Source organism: Mixophyes fleayi, chromosome 3, assembly GCF_038048845.1.
Source record: "Mixophyes fleayi isolate aMixFle1 chromosome 3, aMixFle1.hap1, whole genome shotgun sequence".
Taxonomy (NCBI): Eukaryota; Metazoa; Chordata; class Amphibia; order Anura; family Limnodynastidae; genus Mixophyes; species Mixophyes fleayi.
The window spans coordinates 270,492,376-270,517,303 of record NC_134404.1 but is presented as its reverse complement, the minus strand read 5'-3'; the positions used below and the strand labels follow the sequence as shown (position 1 = coordinate 270,517,303).

General features: G+C 38.5%; 1 protein-coding gene across 1 annotated transcript in view; it reads right to left on the bottom strand.

Annotated features, from left to right (window-relative positions):
* Positions 1-24,928, bottom strand: part of SYNE1 (spectrin repeat containing nuclear envelope protein 1) — a 334,503-nt gene that overhangs the window by 59,853 nt on the left and 249,722 nt on the right. Inside the window, exons 106-120 of the mRNA XM_075203581.1 lie at positions 24,806-24,928; positions 23,222-23,353; positions 22,735-22,931; positions 21,713-21,845; positions 20,799-20,981; positions 20,257-20,406; positions 18,262-18,438; positions 15,109-15,264; positions 12,970-13,125; positions 8,940-9,110; positions 5,501-5,634; positions 3,376-3,580; positions 2,271-2,453; positions 1,520-1,666; positions 1,265-1,419 (exon numbers count right to left, since the gene is read on the bottom strand). The exon at positions 24,806-24,928 is cut by the window's right edge and continues 51 nt beyond it. Of these exons, the coding sequence (XP_075059682.1) occupies positions 1,265-1,419; positions 1,520-1,666; positions 2,271-2,453; positions 3,376-3,580; positions 5,501-5,634; positions 8,940-9,110; positions 12,970-13,125; positions 15,109-15,264; positions 18,262-18,438; positions 20,257-20,406; positions 20,799-20,981; positions 21,713-21,845; positions 22,735-22,931; positions 23,222-23,353; positions 24,806-24,928 (2,402 nt within the window). The remainder of the gene's footprint in view (positions 1-1,264; positions 1,420-1,519; positions 1,667-2,270; positions 2,454-3,375; positions 3,581-5,500; positions 5,635-8,939; positions 9,111-12,969; positions 13,126-15,108; positions 15,265-18,261; positions 18,439-20,256; positions 20,407-20,798; positions 20,982-21,712; positions 21,846-22,734; positions 22,932-23,221; positions 23,354-24,805) is intronic.

The following is a 24,928-nucleotide window of genomic DNA, read 5'->3' as shown; positions in this document are numbered from 1 at the left end:
ATACTCTTTGGGGCATATTCAATTGACGGCGGGATCGCCGAAAATCCTGCGCTCGAAAAATATTACCGTTATTACGGTAATCTGCGCGGGAAAACCGTTAATACGGTAATTTACTCGCTGGATTCAGCGAGTAAAGCGAGATATTACCGTATTAACGGTAATATTTTTTGAGCGCGGGATTTTCGGGGATCCCGCAGTCAATTGAATACCCCCCTTTGTATATTGTTGACCAAGTAAGATATGCTTACAGCAGACAAAGCACCAACGTATCTAAATCACATATACATAGCCCAGGGAACAATGCCACTTGGCCAAGAGATGAAAAACAAGTTGCATGTTGTATGTCTGAACTCTGTTTTATGCTGAGTGAAATGTGCCTGAGATCACTATTCTGTGCTAACCCTTGTTACTTCCACTATCTAACACTCTGGGCATTAATCATTAAGGAGAGCAAAGCGTCATCATCATCATCATTTATTTATATTGTGCCACTAATTACACAGTACTGTACAGAGAACTCATTCACATAAGTCCCTGCCCCAGTAGAGTTTATAGTCTAAATTCTCTAACACACATTAACAGATTAGGGTCAATTTGATAGCAGCCAATTAACCTACTAGTAAGGTTTTGGATTGTTGGAGGAAACTGGAGTGCCTGCATAAAAAAGGAGTAATTTTGCACCTGGGCAAAACCATGTTGCATTGGAGGGGGAGGTAAATTTTAAATGTGGGGAGAGATTTATAGTTGGGATAGGGCATGTTTTAGCTCAACTTTAAATTTCAGTGTAAAAATAAAGCTATCAAGTATTTGTGTGCTACATGAAAAAGCAGCCAGTATTTAACTCATGTACAAAATAATAAACTGACTTTCACCCCTTGCATTGTAACATGGTTTGTCCCGGAGAACATTTACTTCCTTTTTTGCCTTACTTTCCTTAATGACTCAGGCTTGCGGTCTGGATCATATAGAACAGATAACAAGACATATAGATTGAATACAATAAAGTGTTCAGAACCTAGTCAACACACCATAAAATGTCAGTCTGTCAGGATAAATTAATTTTATTGGACAGCAAAATAAGTGAATGATATTTTATTGTACTGGAGTTCTCCATTATACATAATAGGGGTCAAACACTAACTAAATTGTGCGGTCACTGTAATATATGTAACTAAATGCAATATTAATAAATAAGCTGTACTCTGTCCATTAGTTACATTATTCTGTATTTCCAGTAAAACAATCAGTCACTTGTTAACTTTACCTGAACCTCTCTGTTGTCTGAGCTGAGACTATGGTCCAATTTCTGTTCAAACACTGCATGCGTTTGATTTCCTTATCATTCAGTGGTAGTCTGTATCCTAACTCATTGAGACGATCTAAGTCTGGAGTCAGGCTGCTAAATTTTAACATCTGTCTCTGAAAATACAAAGAGGGTGTTATAATGACATCTAAATACTGCTAAAATAAAGCAAACACAGTGCTAAGTCAGGTACTGTATTAAAGCAAATTTGCTTACTTTCAGTTCTTCCATTCTATCTTGAATTGTAGAGAGATCTGATGAACGGTTTGGGTCTTGTCCATTTAAAACATCTCCTGCATCTACAATCCAGGCTTCAAGTTCTTGAAGACTCTTAACAAACGTGTCATAATCTAAAACTCCCGCCTGCAACAAAACCAATATAAACTGCACAATATATTTCTGAAATATTAGAATAGATTTTTCTAATTTCAGGAAGGGACAAAACTTATTAGCTTGGGTATTAAAGTGTTGGGGGATACATTTTTTTTTTAATGTTTTACTTTATATTACTTTTCAGTGCACACAAACGCGAGCAAAGCATACTGTCTACAAACAGCTTGCTAATGAAATTCTGGCATTACACCACCCATGTAATAGAAGTTCAAATTCATCCTGTTGCATATCTTAAAAGCCCTGTAATCTCTTTAAAAGAATGGGAATGTGTCTGAGTTTGTTTGGTTACTTCCCCTTTTAATTGATTTAAACATTATAGACAAACATATACCATTGTGCCTAGGTTTTATATCCAGTGGGAGATAATGGCATGGTTAGCCACTGGAGTCATGCACTGCTTTATGCTCTTCGAGCCCCTTGAGTCCCTTGCAATAACAAGGTCATACAAATAGGTTTTCAGTGCATCCAGATTTAAGCATTTTAATTCTTTTATCAAAACCGTATGACACTCCCTCCATTCAGCAGGAATAGGATTAAGCCACCTGTATTTCTCCATTCCCACAATGTTTCATACCTGAAGGATGGCCTGCTGCCGTAGAAGAGCCTGCTCTAGTACTGACAAGCGCTGGCTCAGAGAAAGGTGATCAGAAAGGATAGCTCCAGCTGCAGATGAATCCACCTGCTGTTTAAGCTGCTCTCCTGTCTCTTGTAGAACAACCAATGAACTTTTTGCAGCACCCAAGTTTTTCAAAAGAGCCTGTTGCAAGAGAAGCAGATAATGCATCAATTCTATATGCTTGTGAGCTACATACAATAAGGGTGAAGAAGGTGGAGTTACACTTTCTAAATGTAGTACAGGATTTCTTATGCCTATGGATACTACATAAAGGAGAACTTTACACAAAAACTGAAATTTCATATGTCAGCATGATGGAATAATTCAATTGTTCAGTATCAATGTGACGATCCACAGATTTGCTATAAATGACTTTGTGGTCATATTTTATATCCATCTATCACAAACAGCTAAAATCACATCCTGCAGCCCTTATACAATGGCTAAAAGTGCAGATATAGGACAAACATATGAAATGACAACGCTTGTTATGTTAATTGTGAATTCTGTGACATCACTGCTGCTTCATGCTAACTATGAAACTGCAAACAACTCACTCAGGTTTAGTTATTGTACACTATTCATCAATTGCTCCATGTCACAGAGATTCATTATTCAATATAGGTAAGCACCACTATCCTATGCAATTGTTATGTGATTAAATGTAGGACAAATACAATTCTGAAGAGAGTCAAGTATTGGACCCTATGTGTCCCAGTTTTCCCAGGAGAGAATCCTTATTTTCACTAGGAATCTTAGACTCACAATGCTTATTTTACTCTTGATCCACTCAAATTTATAGTATAAGTGGAGTTAGGTTTGTTTGACTGTTTTTTAACTTACTTTGCACCCAAAAAGAAGTATGGAGTAAATTGCAAGGACTGAGCAAACATGGATTCCTATTTTTTAATTTTGAAATTATGAGACCCTAGTTATTTGTAAATCTTCAAATTATGTAATTTACATTTAATTCATTAATACATTGCTCTTTGCCATACATGAATAATAGTAAAAAATCAGGAATTATACCTATTACAGTTAAATACTTAATATCAGTACTTACACTACAGTCCTCTATCCAAGTAGCAATCTCATCATCTCCTATGTCCTTGTTGGTAGCAGTCTTTAGCAACTGATTGGTGCGATCTTCTTGCTGCTGAACAGTAGACGTACACTGAGTGGAGAGATCTTTGTATTTCTGCCACAGCTGGAGTAGATTCTTGCTTGAGTGCAAATGTTCTGCAATATCCTCCAATAAACTATTCCACCTGTTGACATAAGATAATAAATTTACACAACATTTCTCCTTTTACTATGGACCATAAATGGCATTTAAAGTTAAGCTGGGTACACACTACAGGGTTTTCGTCCAATAATGGGATCAACCAGCGGACATACGACTGCTCATTCAAAAGTCGGGTCAGTGTGTGTAGCGACACGATGGTCGAAAGTCTGCCCAAATGGACGATTGTCGCCTCATTTGGTTGGTCGTACCGTTAAATATTTTAGTTCCAATCTCGTTTCTGTTGTGCAGTGTGTATAAGTTTCCGACCGATCCACGACAGTGAGTGCGAAATTACAATCATTGCTCACGACAACATGGCTGTAAAAAGTCGCTAACAGGACTGGCGTTCTTCCCTTTATCGTCTAAAACAAGGTTGGTGTGTATGCAGTCCATGGACCGAGCGATCGGACCATCGATGGGGTGTAAAATTGATTGGCATAAAAAGTTGGTGGAAAATTCTGTAGTGTGTACCCAGCTTAAGTCCTAAAGCCACTTCCAATGTTTGCTTTTTGACACCCACTCGAAACAATGCCAGCAGTACAAAGTGCAGTATATAATTACCATCTCAAATAGTTACCTGAACTACTAGTTCTAGCCACATTTAGTTCTAGATATGTAAGCAGTTAGTATTTAATTGAGGATTCAATAAAAGATAATATTTAGTACAAATTTTTAAATTAGTCTAATGGAGTATCTCCATGAGTAATATTCGGGTCTGTTTGTCAACATAACTTTGTTAATGAAAAGAGAGCTCCTAATCTAATGTTATATAAGCAGATAAGTTACCGCTTGATCAGTTAAAAGAGGAATAGCCTTGTTCTAGTGCAGACTAAAAATTATTTTGAAGTACAATTTATAATACTATCTGATAATTTTGCTGCCAGATTTTTGGGAACCATAGGGGAAAACTGTTTCGTCTGGGGTTTGAGCATCCTAGGCTACTTGGTCCCATAACTGTTGCTTTACTTGGAATTAAGTATATCGCTCTTCCAATTGCTTACAGTGTTTAGCAGTGGATTCCAAACTTTTTCAGTTCAAGGCACCCTTATGGTCTCCCAAAAAATTTAAAGGCACCCCTAAGCCAAAATAATTACCAAGTAGTCCCCCGCCTTGCTTACCACTGGCCCTGGGCGAGGCACCCCTTTGAGCTCTCGAAGGCACCCCCAAGGAGCCTAGGTGCACAGTTTGCGAACCTCTGGTGTATAGAAATGATCTGCACTCCCTTGTATCTTTGTAGACTTTCTATTTAACTATTACTTTAAAGGTAATATTAGTTTTTTTTATTTCTGTGTGTTTCCTTTGTATATTAGTGTGCACTTTACATTTTTACATTTACTATTTGGTGGGATTGTTGTATTAGTCGCTGTGTCTGGAGGTTAAAATTAATTTGCTTTGTTTTTCATTAATGTGAGATTAATGATCACACTCAGTCCCTCTGTTCACTAGTCCCTAAAAAGGGGTCTGGTTAGGCCAGAGTGTGACTCAGACACAGTTGAGGGGAACTTGGGAACCAGGATAATCCTTTCTCCTTGGTATCATATCATGTCCGATTGAAAATAGGCATTTTTCACAAATGTTTGTTTTGCTTAATGCACTGAAAAGTCATATTGCTGGTTCATGATCCTCTAGTACTCCCGCCTTTGTTATCTGAAGACACTAATGTTCCCAAAATACAAAAGTCTGAATTTATATTTATCCACTAAAAACAAGCCAATGAGATAATTATCTTAAAATGTTTACAAAAACAACTAAGTGGTTGGGAAAGATGATCTTCGTATTCATTCAGTCTTTGAAGTGGCTAATACATATCAATCTAGACATATTGTTTGGAATGAGGAGTTGAAGTGCTTGAATGGAACAACAAGAATGTTCTTAGATGTGATAGAAAAATAAAATGTTTTACCTTGTGGTAACCTCTTTTAAAGTGCTCTTCAGTGTTTCTGCCACAGAGGAGTTGCATTTAGTTAGAAGTTTGTTGGTTACAGAACCAAACTTGTTTAAATCTGCCTCATGTTTCTCCAACTCTTCCTGTAGGCTCTGTAAAGGCAAAACATGAAGTTGGTTTAGTTGGAAACAAAGCACTCAAGTATAAAGTATAGCTGAAAGTAAAGTGATGTAACTATTTTGATTAAAAGTAACTTCAATGAGAGACAAAAAGTTCAATAACATACATAAATATATAAATGGCAAATGTACAATTACCAGGTCCATTTTTTGTAACATATATATTACACCAAATATGTACTGTGCCCATTCTGACCTAATCCTACATCTAGGGGTAAATGTATTAACCTCCGATTTCTTCGACTCCCGCGAGTTCGGCGTCTTCGGCGCTTAAATTTAAAGCGGCGCTGCCTTGTAAAGGGAAACTTCCCTTTACAAGGCAGCGCCGCTTTAAATTTAAGCGCCGAAGACGCCGATCTCGCGGGAGTTGAAGAAACCGGAGGTTAATACATTTACCCCCTAGTTTTCTAATGAAAAAACCTTTTAAAAACAGTAATGGTACATGTCATATCATGTTAATAACATGATAGGGTGCAGCGTGTGGCAGAGGAGGAGACTATCCCTATGGGTGTGAGTTAGCTACTATGAATGTCGTAACCTAAAAGGAAAAATATGATTTTTATACTTAAAATCAGTTTCTCTTAGTCCATTGGGGTATAGAATAGAGGGAATAGGCAATGGGCACTTTAAGAACTATTAACTAACCAACCGTAGCTCCTCCCACTCTGTACACCACTTCCTGTATAGACATCAGAGTACGTTTAACCAAGCCCCACAGAATAGGAGACAATATAGAGAAAAAAGATATAGAAGAACAAAAAAGACAACATGTCAAACAAAAGAAGAAACCAAAGCATCAAGGGTGGGCGCCCAGTGTCCCCCAATTGACTAAGAGAAACAACTTTTATGTACTGTAGGTATAAAAATCCTATTTCCTCTATGCTCCTATTGAGGGACACCCGGGACAATGGAGACATCCCAAAGCCGCAATTATGCGTGAGACAGCTCAGAAGAAACGGTGTGAAGCACATTTCTCTCTCTACTTGCATTATCCGATGCAAAAACATTAACCCCACAAAACCGAGTAAAAATGTGAACGGAGGACCAGGTGGTCACCTGATAGAGCTGCTCTCACTGACCTCGTGGAGTGAGCACGAAGATTATTCGGAACAGGCTGTCCAAGCCCATTTTAAGCCTTTTGGAATACTGCTGTAATCCACTGAACAAGTCACCTTAGAGGCTGGCCAGCCTCTCTTGTGTGCATCACAGAGGACCAAAAGATCCTCCGTCTTGCACACATCTTGAGTCCTACGCACATACACACGCAAAGCACAGACAAAATTTGGAGAAAAATGAGAAACTTCGTCCTCCGACGACCAACATTTGGTTAGGGCTGAGATGACGATGTCCTTATTTATATAGAATCTTGGCACCACATTAAGGAGGAATGAAGATTTAGTTCGAAGAACTGCCAAATCGTCATGAAAAACAAGAAGTGGAGACTTGATAATTCTGCAAGTTCTTAAAACTCTGCTAGCGGACAAGATGGCCAAGAAGAAGACCGTTTCCAAGTCAAAAACTTTAAATCCACCCTGTCCAAGGGTTCAAACGGGGAAAGCTGTAAGCATTTATCACCAAGTTTTAATACTACCAATGGAACAAATGGAGGCTGTACATGAAGCACCCCATGAATGAATGAAGTTTGAACATCAGGCATTATAGCAAGTCTTCTTTGAAAGAAGATTGAAACAGCCAACACTTGACCCTTAAGTGAACTAAGGTGCAAACCAGCATCCAGCCCATTCTGATAAAACATAAACAACCTGGAAAATTGAAAAAGAAGAGGTAGGGTAGAAGCCTCAGATTAAAAATAAAACAAATCAATTGAAATAAAAGTGAACAGGTTGCAGAGCAACCCTAAAACAACCCGATTCGCTGGGCACTATACTTAAACTAACGACTATAGTGGGGTATAGAGAGGGAGAAGCTAGGGCTACTTAATAGTTCTTAAAGGGCCCATCGCATATTCCCACTATTCTACACCCCAATGTCCCCAGTACACTCAATAGGAGGATAGAGAAATCGGACAAATCAAACATTCCTGTGCGACGATACCCTAAACCTCATACCCAACAACATTTCACCCACAAAAGAAAAATATGCTGCAGGTTCAGAGTCCCCTCCAACTCTGGTTGGATAATAGATGTAAACAGGACACTGTGTATTCTTATTACAGTACAATCAAACAAATCCATAACCTGTTTTTACTAAGCCACATATAATGCATGACTTATTTTGGTAAAAGTAAAAGAAAAGGAGGTGAATGTTGAAAAAAATTAGCAAAACGGGGAACTGAGAACTCAGGAGGGGGAAGCAGTCAGGGCCAAAAAAAACTTATATTTACACATTTAATGGATCACTAAAAGTAGTTTTCAAATATGAAAAACCTGGAAAGCGCCTGATTCATCTTTAAACACAATGTGAACACAACTTGCATTTAACAAATTTTTTAAAACTTTTTTTAAACTCATAAAAATCTAATTAATAATAACTTCACATTGATAAAAATGTGTTTTTCTTTTTTGTTACATTAAATACAAAAAATCAGGATGTTCTTAATGCGCACTGTACATACAATCCATTTTTATAGTTTTTCTTCCTTGAATACACATGATCTGTGCTATTTAGTAGCATTTATACGTGTAGTCATCACTATCAGTCGGCACATACACCTGCCCTGTAGCTGATGCACACGTACATATAAGATACTCAGAGCTTGAAATCGTCTGCATCCGCACTGACACGCCCTTGGCACACTCTTACTGATCAATGCCTATGTTCATCCGTCCCTTCCACCATAGGCAGTAGTGTCATGAATTGCATGCAATTGAGTTTATTGTAAAGTCCATTTCTGAGCATGTGCAGAGCAATTTCGCGCAAGATACTGATCGTAAAAGGGACTTCTGTCCGAAGATGAATCAGGCCCACGTTGTTCAGTGTTGAGCTTTATTCCACTGAAACTCTGTTAAGAGTATAGCTTCATAACCCCCTGAATCCCCTCCCACTTTAGGACAGTATGGAAGAATGCAGCAATTTCGGTTAAAGTGACATGTCTGGATCTGCCCCTGTGGCCTCAATCAACCAATCCTCACAGCACAATTGTACACAGCAAGTCTGGAAACCTATAACTTAGACTTTATTTGCTTACTTAGAGAAGCAGCTCTCTCCTAAATGGCCACCTGCTGCAGAGGTTATATAAAACATCACAAGAGTGTAGTACTGGAATTCTACAACTTTTGACTTCATAGAAAGACCATTAAGCAGATCCTCTATCTCACCTGCAAGTTGTCCACTTGGACCTTCACTGCTTCCATGGATCCTGTCAAGAGCCGGAAGCGAGACAGGGAATACCTGGCTTCCATCAAGTAGGTATTTAGCTCTTCATAAACCTCCTTGTAAATGCTCCACTGATCAAACACCGACTGTAACAATATCTTCAGCTGACACACCTAAGAAAAACAATAGAAACATAAAACAAACGTGACTTTCTTCTGCTTTTTTCTTTATTTGTTGGTGGCTTCAAGTGAATGGAAGAACAATATGTTCAATTTTTGTAGCAATCTGCTTTTGTAACTTCAATCCCCTGTTCTGGGTTATTTACACTGCGTTTAATCCACAAAGGAGAAATGACTGGACCAAAAAGTACACTGTACTTCTAAAGCATTTGGTTGGAAATAATTTGTCTTACAGTTGCAATTAAATATGATGCATTAACTCTAAAGGATCGCCAGAGAGTTTGGTGAGAACAGTTAAAAGAGAAATAAATTATTTGTCTTTAGAATTTATTTTCTCTTTAATGCTGTAAAAATCTTCAGAAATAAATATGGGCACTTGTTTTTATGTATAAGAGACTTTATTTCACTGAAAATTTCCATTTTAATATTAATGGTTTGTGTGGACAAGGTAAAATAAAAGAATAGCTATTAGAACAGAGACACCAAGTGGCGAAATCTGAAAACTGGAGGACAATTAGCTTTGCCAACTTAGAACTAAGTGACTAAATGTATGACATGCAAATATAAACAAAATAATCTACAAGTATACAGCTAAATTGGGTTGGGGTAAAGGCAGTGTAGACCAGTAAAATTAGGACTTTGTGCTAATGTTATTGGCAAAAACATAACAGGTATAGGAAATTCAGATTTTTGTCAGAAATGGTGACAACCTTAGACACACTTATGGGGGGGGGGGGTTGAGTGCTTGTCAAAATACTGATCAATGATTCACAGACAACTGAAGTTGTAATACTCATTTGACTTCCAAATGGATCAAAAGTGTCACAAGGTGAATATATGATCCATCTTGTGGTAGACCAGACTGCAAATTGATCGCTCTTGATAAGCACTCAAGTTGTTTTTGGAGAAAACGATCAGTGGATACATCCATTTTGTGAGCTCAACCAAACTTATGGCTAGAGATTTTTGCAGTAGAACTAGCCACTTCAAAGGTTCAAAGTTCCAGTACTTTTGCTTTGCCAGTTTTCGGAATGCTCTGCGGCACTATCTTTGTATATTTGCATTTTGCACATTTGCATTGATTGTGTGAACAGAACTAAAATGGTCAGTTCATTCAGCTGTTTAGTGTGGTTGGGTAGGATGGAACTTTGTGTTCCAAGCCACACACATCTTAACATACATGTGGCTTGGAATAGTATGCATATGAGTATAATCATCATCATCAGTGGGGATTGTACAACAGGAGGAAAACATTCCCAATAGATAAGCCTCATAGAGGCATATCTGCAGCTACTTCCCCCTTCTGCACAGTGAGAAGGGATGTTAACACTATGCTCACACCTGCCCGCCCAGTAAGCGTAAAATGGCGCATGGAGGAAACACAGCTAATATTTATTAAAAAGTGGTTCCTAGCTAATTGATAGACTGCATGAATAGCATCAGCCCCAAGCTGGCTTTGTGTACATGATAGGCACACTTTAATAACATGGTTCAGGCATTCATCCAGAGGTTAGATTTTAGCTGAAATAGTAAACAGACAAATGAAAGCTAATTTACGATTGGTTGCTAAGGGTAATGGTACAGTCATGGCCAAAAGTTTTAAGAATGACACAAATATTTTTTTTTCACAAAGTCTGCTGCCTCAGTTTTTATGATGGCAATTTGCATATACTCCAGAATGTTATGAATAGTGATCAGATGAATTGCAATTAATTAAAAAGTCCCTCTTTGCCATGACAATGAACTTTATCCCAAAAGCCACATTTCCACTGCATTTCAGCCCTGCCACAAACGGACCAGCTGACATCAGGTAAGTCATTCTCTTGTTAGCACAGGTGCAAGTGTTGATGAGGACAAGGCTGGAGATTATTCTGTCATTCTGATTGAGTTAGAATAAAAGACTGGAAGCTTTAAAAGGAGGGTGGTGCTGGAAATCATTGTTCTTCCTCTGTTAACCATGTTTACCTGCATGGAAACACATGCAGTCATCATTGCTTTGCACAAAAAGGGCTTCACAGGCATGGATATTGCTGCTAGTAAAATTGCACCTAAATCAACCATTTATTGAATCATCAAGAACTTCAAGGAGAGAGGTTCAAGAACCCAAGAACATCCAGCAAGCACCAGGACCGTCTCCTAAAGTTGATTCAGCTGCGGGATCGAGGCACCACCATTGCAGAGCTTTCTCAGGAATGGCAGCAGGCAGGTGTGAGTACATCTGCACAGACAGTGAGACGAAGACTTTTGCAAGATGTTCTGGTGTCAAGAAGGCCAGCAAAGAAGCCACTTCTCTACAGGAAAAACATCAGGAACAGACTGATATTCTGCAAATGGTACAGGGAATGGACTGCTGAGGACTGGGGTAAAGTCATTTTCTCTGAAGAATCCCCTTTCAGATTGTTTGGGGCATCTGGAAAAAAGCTTGTCCTGAGAAGGAAAGGTGAGCGCTAACTTCAGTCCTGTGTCATGCCAACAGCAAAGCATCCTGAGACCATTCATGTGTGGGGTTGCTTCTCAGCTAAGGGAGTGGGCTCACTCACAATTTTGCCTAAGAACACGGCCATGAATAAAGAATGGTACCAAAACATTCTCCATGAGCAACTTCTCCCAACCACCCAAGAACAGTTTGGTGATGAACAATGCCTTTTCCAGCATGATGGAGCACCTTGCCATAAGGCAAAATTAATAACGAAGTGACTCGGGGATCCAAGGCCAGGAAACTCCCCGGAAATTAATCCCATTGAGAACTTGTGGTTAATCCTCAAGATGCAGGTGGACAAACAAAACCCACAAATTCTGGCAAACTCCAAGCATTGATTAGGCAAGGATAGGCGGCCATCAGTCAGTATGTGGCCCAGAAGTTGATTGACAGCATGCCAGAGCGAATTGCAGATGTCTTCAAAAAGAAGGGTCAACACTGCAAATATTAACTCTTTGCATAAACTTAATGTAATTGTTAAGAAAGCCTTTGACACTTATGAAATTTGTAATTGTAATTTTACTTCAGTATACCATAGCAACATCTGACAAAAAGGTCTAAAAACAGTGAAGCAGCAAACTTTGTGAAAACCAATACTTGTGTCATTCTCAAAACTTATGACCATGACTGTACATCTCTGCCTGAGCACCTTAGCGAGCACCTTTGTTTTACTGATTGAGAAAATCAGTAAAACATACACATATGCACAGGTCAACTGTACCAGTTCAGATTTTTAAACTGTAATAAGTGAGGTGAAAGTCTAATAAAATGTCCACCACGAAACTTGTGTGATCTACAGGCAAATTTGAGACTTCGAGGAACTGTGGCAAGTAGAAAGAATAAAATATTTTCACTACAAATGCCTGTCCTTTCTCCACCTCACCAATCAGAAGCAGGTCTAGATCTTTTTCCCTAACGTTTTCTGTGCAGTTTTTGTAAACTGCCACCGCTTGTAAAACCACAAGTGCAACTTGAACTTTTGCAGTTGTAACTCATGCAATTTGACATCACATGAAAAATTGTGGTTTTACAAAACTGCACTGTAATACATCCAGACCATAGTCTATTTATTACTTATTAACCTTTATTTATGTAGTGCAGTGCTTAACGGATAATGTTTAATCATTCACATCAGTCCCTACTTCCTGCAAATTAAATTATCTACTGCACAAACTCACACTAGAGTCAATTCCATCTAAAGTCAATTAGCCAACTGATATATTTTTTACGCTGTGGGATGAAAGTGGAGCACCTAGAAGAAACTAGACACGCGGAGAATATACACACTCCATACAGTGCACTGGATGGAATCGAACCCATGGCCCCAGTGCTGCCATATAGCTACCAGAGTAAAACACTAACAGAACTACATACCTTACAGTCCAAATTTGCCCAGGACTGGTTAAGTTTGTTGAGAGCGTCCATAATTATAGCAGTGACTTTTTCTTTTTTATTATGAATTAACGCAAGTCCACTTTGCCCAACCTTCTCCAAGTCTTTTTCTTTGGCTTTGATTGACTCTTCAAGATCCTGATGGTAGAAAATGATTTAAAATGAGTGCGAATGATGGCACTTTAATTATAGCTCTCCTTGTGTACAAAAATGATCACATATTTATAAATGATAGAAAACTTACTGGATTGGACATATCCTTATAGTATTAACAATGTTTATAATATTTACTTATTTGATATTACCACACCATGGCTAATATTTTGATATACAGATGAAGTAGACTTCAATCCAAATGATGCAGGACACTGCATAGGCAAACCGAGGGGGGGGGGGGGTTCCTAGTGCATGGAAACTCCCCTCCAAGCTTGTGGCACTGTATAATTGAGTTGGCTGGACCCTGCCCCCGCTTCACACGGCTCTGCTCACACGGCCTAACAGTGGTGCACGCAGCATTGCTCATGTGTATTATGGGGATAGGAAGAGTTGGAGAGCAGCCAAGCACTGTCTAAAATTATAGCTACGCTCCCATGCATGCTTGTCACACCCACTGGCGGCATGGTGTGGAAACCCCCCTCTACAAATCTTGTGTTTGCCCCTGCAGCACAACAGTGCACACGCCACAGCTACATCCTATTTGTTTAGCAGGAACTTGTGTAATAACAATCGCTCTAGTTGGTGTGCATGATGAGCGAAGTGCTCCAATAAAGACTTCCATATCTGTAATAAGTCATTCATTCATTTGTGGTAGCCAAGCAATAAATATTATAATGACCGGGTTCTGGGTGCCTTAATCTCTGCACATTTTATACTATTTACTGCAGACCACACATGCACATTTCAGCCTCTAAATCTGTATCTATGAGAGCGCCGCTCTGCTATGTGCTGTGTGTTAAACGGGAAAAACCACCTACAGACTAGGCGGGAGATCTCTTACTTTTAGTGATTTGCAGTTTGCCTAATCTAATAATAAATTGCCATGTAAATCTTGTTTTCATGGGAGCCAGTACCTGATCAGCCAGTCACAAGTGGTCAACATGTAGACATTGCTTGTGATTGGTTGTTCTTTTCCTATTCATTTCCATGAGCGAGAGAGATTTCAGTCATGCTCAGGGCCACAACACCTGTGAATCCACAGTGCATGGTGGCAGCTGAGAACAGGGGAGGTTAATAAGTTAAACATCTTTCTGTGTGTGACCACTGAGCTGAGCATACAACTTAATCACAAAACGATCTGTAGCTGAAACCTATATATAATCATCTGGATATCACCTGTATGTGATAATTCTCATGTTAAGGCGTGACTTGTTGTTTAGTAACTAATATGTTAGAAACGTATAATAATAATAATAATTATACAAATAATGCCTCTGACAAAACATAGATCTTAATCTAACATCCACCTAAATCTGGGTACACACTACAGGGTTTTTGTCCAATTATCGGCTCAACTAGCCGACATACGACCGCTCGTTCGAAAGTCGGGTCAGTGTGTGTAGTGACACGATGGTCGAAAAGTCTGCCCAAATAGACGATTATCGCCTTATTTGGTTGGTCGTACCGTTAAATTTTTTCCGATCAATCAGCTAACGATCATGTAGTGTGTATGCACTCATGCTGACGATCTCCATAGAGTTTACAGAGTCGGGCTCTTTTCAGTTAGCACTGAATGTCAGAGTGAATAAATGTAGAGAGTGCTGTAGAAGGAATAATTCATTTGTTCATTCTGAGACAGAATATTTAGTTTCAGAGTCACAGAAGCTAACGAAATTCATTAGGACATGTGGATAGCTATAACAAGGCGGTTTTAATCAGTGTGAAAATGTGACAGTAGTGAATGAATTAATATTGTGCTGTCATTCTCCGGACTAGAGGACCAGACAAAGGTCCAGATGAAGAGCACAGATCTGAAGGTAAATCGTGTTAGTGTGTATGCATGAATCGCCAGACTGATCGGACCTTCAGTCGTAGGTATAGCACGTCGGTCTGAACAATTCTTCAGTATGTACCCAGCTTTAGCAGGAGTCCTGCTGTAATTGCAGTGGATATGGTGATTGTTACCTGGCATTCTTTTAGGCTGTTCTGGACTGAGGCCTGATCACCAATACTTTGTTGTTTCTCCAACTTATTTTCTTGATTCTCAAACCAGGATTCCAGGCTCCGCACATTGTTTTTATATTCTGTCCATGACTCCAGCAATCCCTCCAGCAGCTGGATCTTTACAAGTGCACATTTAAAGGAAAATAAGAATCATAAGGAAAATAAAATTTACATAGAAACTTACACAGTCATATCTCCATATTAACTGAAACCAAAAGGGACAAATGTGAGCTAGAACGCCCCGATGATCACAAAGAATTGCCTCATTAGGGCCTCATTTAAGCTTTGGGCTGCTAATTATAAACAATGAAATATAAATAAGAAACTTAATCTATTTTAATCGAAACTTTACTAAACCTAAGAATCTTACTAATACAAAAAATAAAGTTAATATTGCCAATTAGTAGAAGGCAAGAAAAAGGTACAGCTCTATCAGCATTTAAAGGGTATCTCCACATAAAGTCAATATTTTACAATTTATGTGATACTATGTAGGTGCATGTACATAGGAACCATGGAGTTGATCAGCCAAAAAAGGCTCACTGAGACAAACAGGAGCAGGAGAGCTGAGGCAGGCAGGGGTGTAAAAGGTAAGCATATATTTTTTACATATCATCATCATCAGCAACATTTATTTATATAGCGCCAGCAAATTCCGTAGCGCTTTACAATTGGGAACAAACACTGATAAGACAATACTGAGTAATACATACAGACAGAAAGGTAAGAGAACCCTGCTCGCAAGCTTACAATCTATAGGACAATGGGAGTTAGAAACACAAGGGCATGTGCTACATCATATTGCACAATGGACCAGCTAGAACGCAAAGGTAAAAGTATTGAGTGGGCTGTGTGTGTTGCAATGTTGGTCAGAGGGTTGTTGTCTTGCGTTAGCAGTGTAGAGGATGGTAATAGGGTAATCTAGGGAAATTAAGATGGTGGTTGAGGAATATCATAACCTTGTCTGAAGAGGTGGCTTTTCAGTGAACGCTTGAAGGCTTGAAGACTAGAGGAAAGTCTTATTGTGCGTGGGAGGGAATTCCACAAATTGGGTGCAGCCTGGAAAAAATCCTGTAACCGAGAATGGGAGGATGTGACGAGAGTGGAGGAGAGACGTAGATCTTGTGCAGAACGGAGGTGTCGAGTAGGGAGATATTTTGAGATAAGTGAGGAGATGTATGTCGGTGCAATTTTGTTGATGGCCTTGTATGTTAGTAGAAGAATTTTATATTGGATTCGTTGATATACAGGCAGCCAATGTAGAGACTGACAGAGTGGCTCAGCAGAGGAATAACGGTTAGTAAGGAAAATCAATCTAGCCGCTGCGTGCAAAATAGATTGTAGGGGTTCAAGTCTGACTTTGGGACGACCAGTAAGGAGGGAATTGCAATAGTCGATGCGGGAGATGATGAGTGCATGAATTAATGTTTTTGCGGTGTCTTGTGTCAGATATGTGCGTATTCTGGAAATGTTCTTTAGGTGTATGTAACATGATTTAGATATAGAGTTGATGTTGGGGAATAAATGACAGTTGTGAATCAAGGATTACACCTAGGCAACGAGCTTGCGGGTGGGATTTATGGTCATGTTATCAACAGAAATAGAAATGTCAGGCAGGAAGCTTCTGTTTTTGGGTGGGAATATTATTAATTCAGTTTTTGAAAGATTGAGTTTGAGTTGGCGAGAAGACATCCAAGATGAAATGGCAGAAAGACAGTCAGTAACGCGAGACAACACAGATGGTGAAAGATCTGGAGAAGATAGATAAATTTGTGTATCACCTGCATAGAGATGATACTGAAATCCAAAGGAGCTTATTAGTTTTCCAAGAGAAGTGGTGTAGATAGAGAATAGCAGAGGACCTAGGACTGAGCCTTGTGGTACTCTTAACTGATAAAGGAAGCGGAGCAGAGGTGGATCCAGAGAAATTAACACTGAAAGAGCGATTAGATAGGTAAGATGAGAACCAGGATAGCACAGTGCCTTCAAGACCTAGGGATTGTAGCGTTTGTATGAGGAGAGAGTGGTCAACAGTGTCAAATGCAGCAGATAGATCCAGGAGAATTAGACAATCATTAGACAATCATTGACAACCTTGGTCAGCGCAGTCTCTGTGGAGTGTTGAGAGCGAAAGCCTGACTGAAGAGGATCCAATAGGTTGTTTGCTGTAAGAAAGTGTGTGAGGCGAGTGTAGGCACTTCTCTTGAGAAGCTGGGAGGGGCATGGGAGCTGGGAGATGGGGCGGTAATTTATGAGAGAGTTAGGGTCAGAATTCTGTTTTTTTTAAATGGGAGTAATCACTGCATGCTTGAATAGTGATGGAAAAATACCAGTAGAAAGAGATAGATTACAGATTTTAGTTAGAGGGGGAATGAGCACAGGAGACAGGGACATACCAATTTGTGAGGGAATGGGATCAAGAGGACAGGAGGTAGAGTTGGAAGATGAGAAGAGAGTAGAAATTTCCTCTTATCTCATATTTGCCCCTAACAAGCTAATGTCCATTTTGTCACAGCCAATAAACCTACCAGTATGTTTTTGGACTATGGAAACTGTAGCTAAGTCATGCAAACACGGGGAGAACATACAAAACTCCACATAGATGGTACCCTGGTCGGAGTGTAACCGATGGCCCCAGCACTGTAAGACAGCGATGCTAATCATTGCACCACAGTGTTGCTGTGATACAAAATAATATATGTACTTTACCCAAAGTCTGTAATACTTTTCAACAGAACACAGTGTAGGGTAGACTCAATCCCTTACTCCCAAAAAGCTTCCTTTCCATTGCATCCGCACTGAACACAAAGTGACTGTATATCTGATAACCAAATGAAACCTTTTTAGGTTAGTGGAAACAAATGCTGACATTGAAAAACCAGTCCCAATGGTGGGTGAATGCACAGGGACAGGGTGAATGTGTTGACATATATAAATGATGGTAAAAAGAAATAATGGATGGGTTAACTAAGTGCTGTCACATGTGCCATACATTAATGTAAACATCGCTCTTTTGGTGCATTGGAGAAACCTTTGGCCAGATAATGTATGTGACTTTTCATAAGTGTAAGACAACAAATACATTTTCTTACTTATTGCTGCTTTTTCATTTACCTTTTCTGTTATTAAGCCTTGCAGGATCTGCCATCGCCTGTTCATAGCCCCCAGCTTTTCAGCAAAATCCGTTTTGTCGCTTCTCTTACTTTCAACATCCTGACTGCTGATCTGTAACACTGACTGGTTCACAAAGTCTACAGTCAGCTGCTTGCAGTTTATGTCAATCTTAAACCCCTGGGGACGAAAAATCCATATAGGTTATGATTTTAAAATATATATACATAATTATAAATGCATATTAAATGCATATATATTGCACTGTACATGTTGTATTTGATCCAAAAGTGTGGTGCTTATTTACATACTTCATCATCATCACCATTTATTTATATAACGCCACTGATTCCGCAGCGCTGTACAGAGAGCTCATTCCCATCAATCCCTGCCCAATTGAGCTTACAGTCTACTTACAGTCTAATTCCCTAACATACACACACACAGACAGAGGGAAAGAGAGAGAGAGAGAAAGAAAGAGAGACTAGGGTCAATTTTGATAGCAGCCAATTAACCTACTAGTATGTTTTTCGAGTGTGGGAGGAAATCGGAGCACCCGGAGAAAACCCAAGCAAACACGGGGAGAACATACAAACTCCACACAGATAAGGCCATTATAGGGAATTTAACTCATGACCCCAGTGCTGTGAGGCAGAAGTGCTAACCACCGTGCTGCCCACATACTTAATATAATAGACCTCATAATCATCCTCATTTATTTATATAATGTCAGCAAATTCCATTGCGCTTTACAATTGGGGACAAACCCGATAATATACAATACTGGGTAGTACAGATAAAGAGGTACGAAGACCCTGCTTGCAAGCTTACAATCTAAGGGACAATGAGAGTTTGATACACGAGGTTAAGTCTGCATGTTGCATTTCAGTCCAGCCAGATTGCAAAGGTAAAAGTGATTTGTATGCTATATGATCCAGTCACACAGCAATGTTGGTCAGGGGGTCAGAGGGTTGTTGTCTTGTAGGAATTGTGCAAAGGGTGGTAATAGGGTAACCTAGGGAGGTGAAGAGGGCAGTTGAGGAATATTATAAGCTTGCCGGTAGAGGTGGGTTTTCAGAGAACGCTAAAGGTGATGCTACTCTATAAAAGAACATAGTTGGCCTGTTTCATATTCAGACATATGTTCCTTTGTAGAGCATATGATGCATGATTCAACACTGCACATGCCCAGAAACGGACTTTACGCCAATTAGCGCAACTGCAGGCAATTTATATCTGCATATATCAGACACTTTTGACTTGCAACTTGAAAGGAATACTGGGCAGGTTATAGATGGATTAACTTGGGCCATGTAAAGTACAAAAGCATGATAACACAGTAACACAGATGCGGACAATTCAAATCCAGTGTTTATCGTAAGTATGCTTGTTTTCAGTTGTTTCTATTACACTTGTTACAGGGCAGGTGTAAACGTTGGATGATAGTGATGACTGATACGGCACAGTCTTTGGATTAATAATTACTTTTCTCAATAGCTATCACAAAACAACTGTAGGAATTTAAGATTTACTATCAAAATGCATTTAATGCACTGTTTGTATTGAAGAGTTCTTTATTTACTTAATGTAAAATAAGTTATGAAAATAAAAGATAAAATATGACTTATATTTGAAAAAGATGTTTTTATATTATCCTATATTGTTAATAGTTGTTATTTTACTTTATGATCAAATAAAAGTTTTGTGCGTTCTGAAATTGTCACCCATACGTATGTGTGCATACTGCAGTCTGTTTTGTGTGTCTAAGTAGAGCAAACACTGTTTATACAAATCATATTTCCACAAATATTCAAATTGTAAAGTATCTTAACATATGCTTTGAGTTTAATACAAATGGAACTAAGCGCAATTTGCATGTTTTGTTTTTTTTAAACACAGAAATTAACTTGCGTTTGAACTTGATTCAGGTCCAGTACGTTTTCTAATATGCAAGCATCACAGGGTTTGGATAGTGTAACAGCTTCTGACTGTTATTACCTTATATTTTAAAAGATATTCCTCTATGGCTTCACAGCCCACAACATTCCGGATCTTCTCTTCATCTTCTTTAATTACATTTTCCATTAGAGAGATCCAAGTCATGACTTCCGTAATGGCATGGCGTGAAGGAAGCTTGTCCATTTGCAACTGCCAAACAAAGCATAAATTACTGCATTCTGTATTCACATCACAGGCATTCAATTACAAATCTGCTCCAAATATACAGTGTGCTCTCCTATGTGGTTCTACATATCTTAGCTCATGAGTATGTGGTTCTATTTGCAACACTTCTACTTCATATGTTTTCAACTAAGCACACAATTTACACTGATGGTGAACACTGAGCGATTGCATGTCACATGATCACAACTGTATGATTATTGTTCAGGTGAGAGACAAGTGCACTCTTCAGGGAGAAAGACAGATTTATGGTCAGATAGGAGCAGTGTGTCAGGACATTATATGTGGTTTCTTAGATAAACATGTGAGTGCAATTCTCCACCTCCTTATATAATCTACCCAGGACTGTTCTATGTTACCTGATGAAGTTTCTCTTGTACCACTGGGATATGTGTGAGAAGCCCTGTCCACTGGTTATCTATCTGTGCCAGTTCTGAACGAAGTGAGGCTGTGTCTACTTTTTTCAGGCGAAGCAGTTGGTTACCCGTGCTCAACACAGATGATTTTAGAGAAGATTTTGCATCAACTTCTTTAGAGAATTCCTATTATGACAACATAACAAAGAACCTTAAGTGAAATGAAGCACATTACATTAAAAACTGTTCTCTTGTATTATATTAACTGAATATATTTATTTAATTCAAAAACACCCCTGAACATGTTTAGATGGATGGACTCATGTTAAGGAGAGGTCGTCAAATGAAAATGCTTCACTTACATGGCTTGACAATTTACAAAGTCCTGCAACATTATACTTAAAAATGATGATTTGCAGGATATACCTTTTGTTATTCAAGATAATTATAGAACTGTGTGGTTGTTTTAACTTGAATAAGAAACATGACAACCGTAAGTAAGCACCACTGTGCAGGAAAATGCATACAGAAACCAATGCTATATTAATAACTACTACAATGTACTAATACAGTTACATGCTCTAAGTAATACATGCGCATTTGGTCAACCAATTTTCCAGTTTTGGCTAAATTTGTCGGCTATTGCACAGTGTGTGGTACAACCTAAACTATCAAAATGTTATTAAACAAAAATCTAATTAGACTTAATCTGGCAAAAAGTAAAACGAAGTAGCCAATAACCCACAATGGCGTCGGTGTAACTTCTTCGGCAATCTTGACAGTAGAAAGAGAGCTTTGTGATTAGTTTTCTGATCGCTTGGCCAATATGATCATTTCAACCAACTGAGTTATAACATGTGTTGCCGGCATTGAGAACAGTGAAGCATTGTGCAAAACAGTACATGACAAATACATACCAAGAAAGCATTCAAGTGATCTCTGACTGTCTCCAGCTCTTGAGGGACTGTAACAGATTGTTCCGTCCAAAAATCCAGTCTGTCCTTTGCAGACCGCAACCAATGAACAAGCTCTGAAGACTCATTTTTATATCTGCAAATTGAAAAAGTCAACATAACTCAATTAGAGGCAACTAGTATTTCAGGGTAAGGTGTCCTTTATAGTACATGTAAACAAAGTAGCAAAAGTATAAAAAAGTTGAGAAGTTTAAACAGTATAAAAACATATATTAATTAGCATATATTTAAGTGGAACATGTAAATCAACAGTTTGTTCAAATATATTCCACCACATAATGTTCTTGGTTTACATAGTGTTTCTTAACTCCAGTCCTCCCACCTCTCTAACAGCTCATGTTTTGAGGATTTCTGCCTATGGAAGCAGGTGAGGTAATTATTGGCCCAGCCAAATAGATTAACTCACCTGTACATGATTAAAGATATCCTGAAAACATGAGCTGTTGGGGAGGTGAGAGGGCTGGAGTTAAGAAACACTGGTTTAACATAACTGTAACACTTTAAAAAGCTATCGTGGTTAAATAGAAATGTAAAAATGATGATACTCAAAAAGTTTTTTGCATTTGAATTTTTAAATTGTCTTTTACATTCAAGATACAAGATTTTTGTAAATCACTCTTCTCTATGTCAATGTCACTCTACTCTCCTGGATAAGCAGCCCGTCAGCATTATTTTATTGACACAAGCGTGTCATAGTTCCTTAGGCTTTTGGGAATTATATGCAGTTAGTGGCTGAGTGTCATTAGATATGCAAAATCAAGTTTCATTTTTATGGATAATTGTGCAAAGTAACTCACAAGATGCCACAAGGACAACCCCTTTAAAATCACTAAATATAATTTTCTGATACTTCCAATTACTTGAGACAAGTCTTTATAAAGTGCAAATGCATATATTTGTTCAACTTACTTAACTCTTAGGAACCCTGAAAAAACTCATTGTGAATTGTTGTTAGATTATGGTACCTTGTCCAGTGTTTGAGTATATTTTCTAATCGGTTGAGTTCTTTGGAAACTTTGCTGTTGTTATTTAACCACTGATCCCCCAGATGATTCAGTAAGCCTTCCAGTTCTGAGCAGTTCACAGACATCAGAAGCCTCTTTCCATCTTCTAAAACCTGGCAAAGTGCCGGTTGGTGGTCTGCTAAGCTTGACTTGAAGCACTGCAGATAATTCATAAAAAAACAGAACCTGTCAGTTTGTAGCCATGTGTGCAACTTCAAGATTTGTCCCTGAAAAGTAAGAATGACCAGCTACACAGTCCAAATTTTCCTGTTCAGTATTCAAGATGCAATACAATGTAAATTTCACTATGCTGGTAAAGCCTGATGCTGTGGTTCACACAGACACAGAAAAGGAGGGATAGAGGGGATATGTGAATAGAATAGAAAAAAACCCAGAGAAACACAGGGAATATAGAGTACAACTGAAATACTTTATATAGTGAGAGTACCTGATACAACTTAGTTCTTTCTTTTAGTCTTTCTTCAGATTCTTCCACCAGGCCCACAACAGGTATGTTACTTTCAATTAATTCCAGTTGCTTGCTCAATGCTCGATATTTTTCATCCAAAAACATCCATGTCTGGAGAGATTTGGGGTGAACAAAGTTTGAATTCTTACTATGTAGTTTAAAACAATAAAACGAAACAATACCACCACCGCAGCCTGTGCTTTTGAATGATGTATGCCATTTAATTCCAACCAGTACAGTGAAGCTGTCAATAACGCTTAAACACTCTAAAGGCAGCACATTGTTAACTCCATGAAATTAAATAACTAAGCAACTCTTATTCAGCAGAAGTGACTTCCGAGAAATTCAATTTATAGAAGGAAGCACATAAGCAAATCATAACTCTTATTCATAAGAATTGACATGTGGGAAATAATAAAGCGTACTGAAAGGTGACATAGAATTCTGGGCAATGTAGAACCTACTTTTCTGTGTTTACAGGAGGTAGTGCTTTAACTTTAGGCAAAAACGTCACATTTTGCCATAGAAATTGTGAGGACATGAACTATCAAATTTATAAACACATCATCTAAAATGATTTTTAAGCCTTAACCTTTGTAACACAAATAAATATGACACCACCACACACACACATGTTGTATATGTGTACATTTAACAGTGTAACACTTTAAAAGCTCAGAGTCTGAGGCATTAAGGAGAGCAAATCATAAAAAGGAGTAAGTTTGCTCCTGGACAAATCATGTTACAATGCAAGGGGTGCAAATTAGTTTATTATTTTGCACACAAGTTAAACACTGTCTGCCTTTTAATGTAGCACACAAATACTTGATAGCTTTATTTTTACACTGAAATTTAAATTTGATCTAGTACATGCCCTACACCAACTATAAATCTGTTCCCACATTTTAAATTTACCTCCCCTCCAATGCAACATGATTTTACCCAGGTGCAAAGTTACTCCCTTTTATGCTTTGCTCTCCTTAATGGCTCAGGCCCGATGTGTGTATTTAAATGATCATAATGTACCAAAAAGTTAAAAAATGACCTTGCATGTTTTGACCTTAATTAACTAAATGGAAAAATTGCATTTCATGCCAGGGAAGGAAGCTGCAACTGATATATTCTATGACACATGAGCCTCATTGTGCACTTACTCTGCTCAGTTGATTTTGGAAATTGCTAAATGGGAAGTATTGTTATAATCCAGCTACAGTATGGACAGCACAGTACAATATAATATCATGGACAAAGAAATAAGGTTCGCCATGACAACATTGTTCAACCACCTTTTCATATTATAGGGACTAATGTGCAGCAATCTATAGCAACCAGATAGCAATAAGAATAGATTGACCTAGTGAACGTTTTGTATAAGTGGATACTATGGGATGCTGTGCATTATCATCTTACTAAAGGCTGACTAAATGACCTACAATATATTCCCAAATGTACTGTATTAAACTTATTATGATTTCTACATTTTATACAGACACCATACACTCATTTTGGTAAGTTGCAAAAACAATGAGCAATTAAGAATGAAGTGCCTTAGAAAAGGTTTACCTCTAGTATGTACTCTAGCTCCACACCTCTCTTGTGAGCTTGTTTTAGCACTGTGGATGCGCTTGCCATCAAGTCTGAGTGTCGCTGAGCCTCCCCAGGGGATGCGTAGCTGCTGATCTTTCT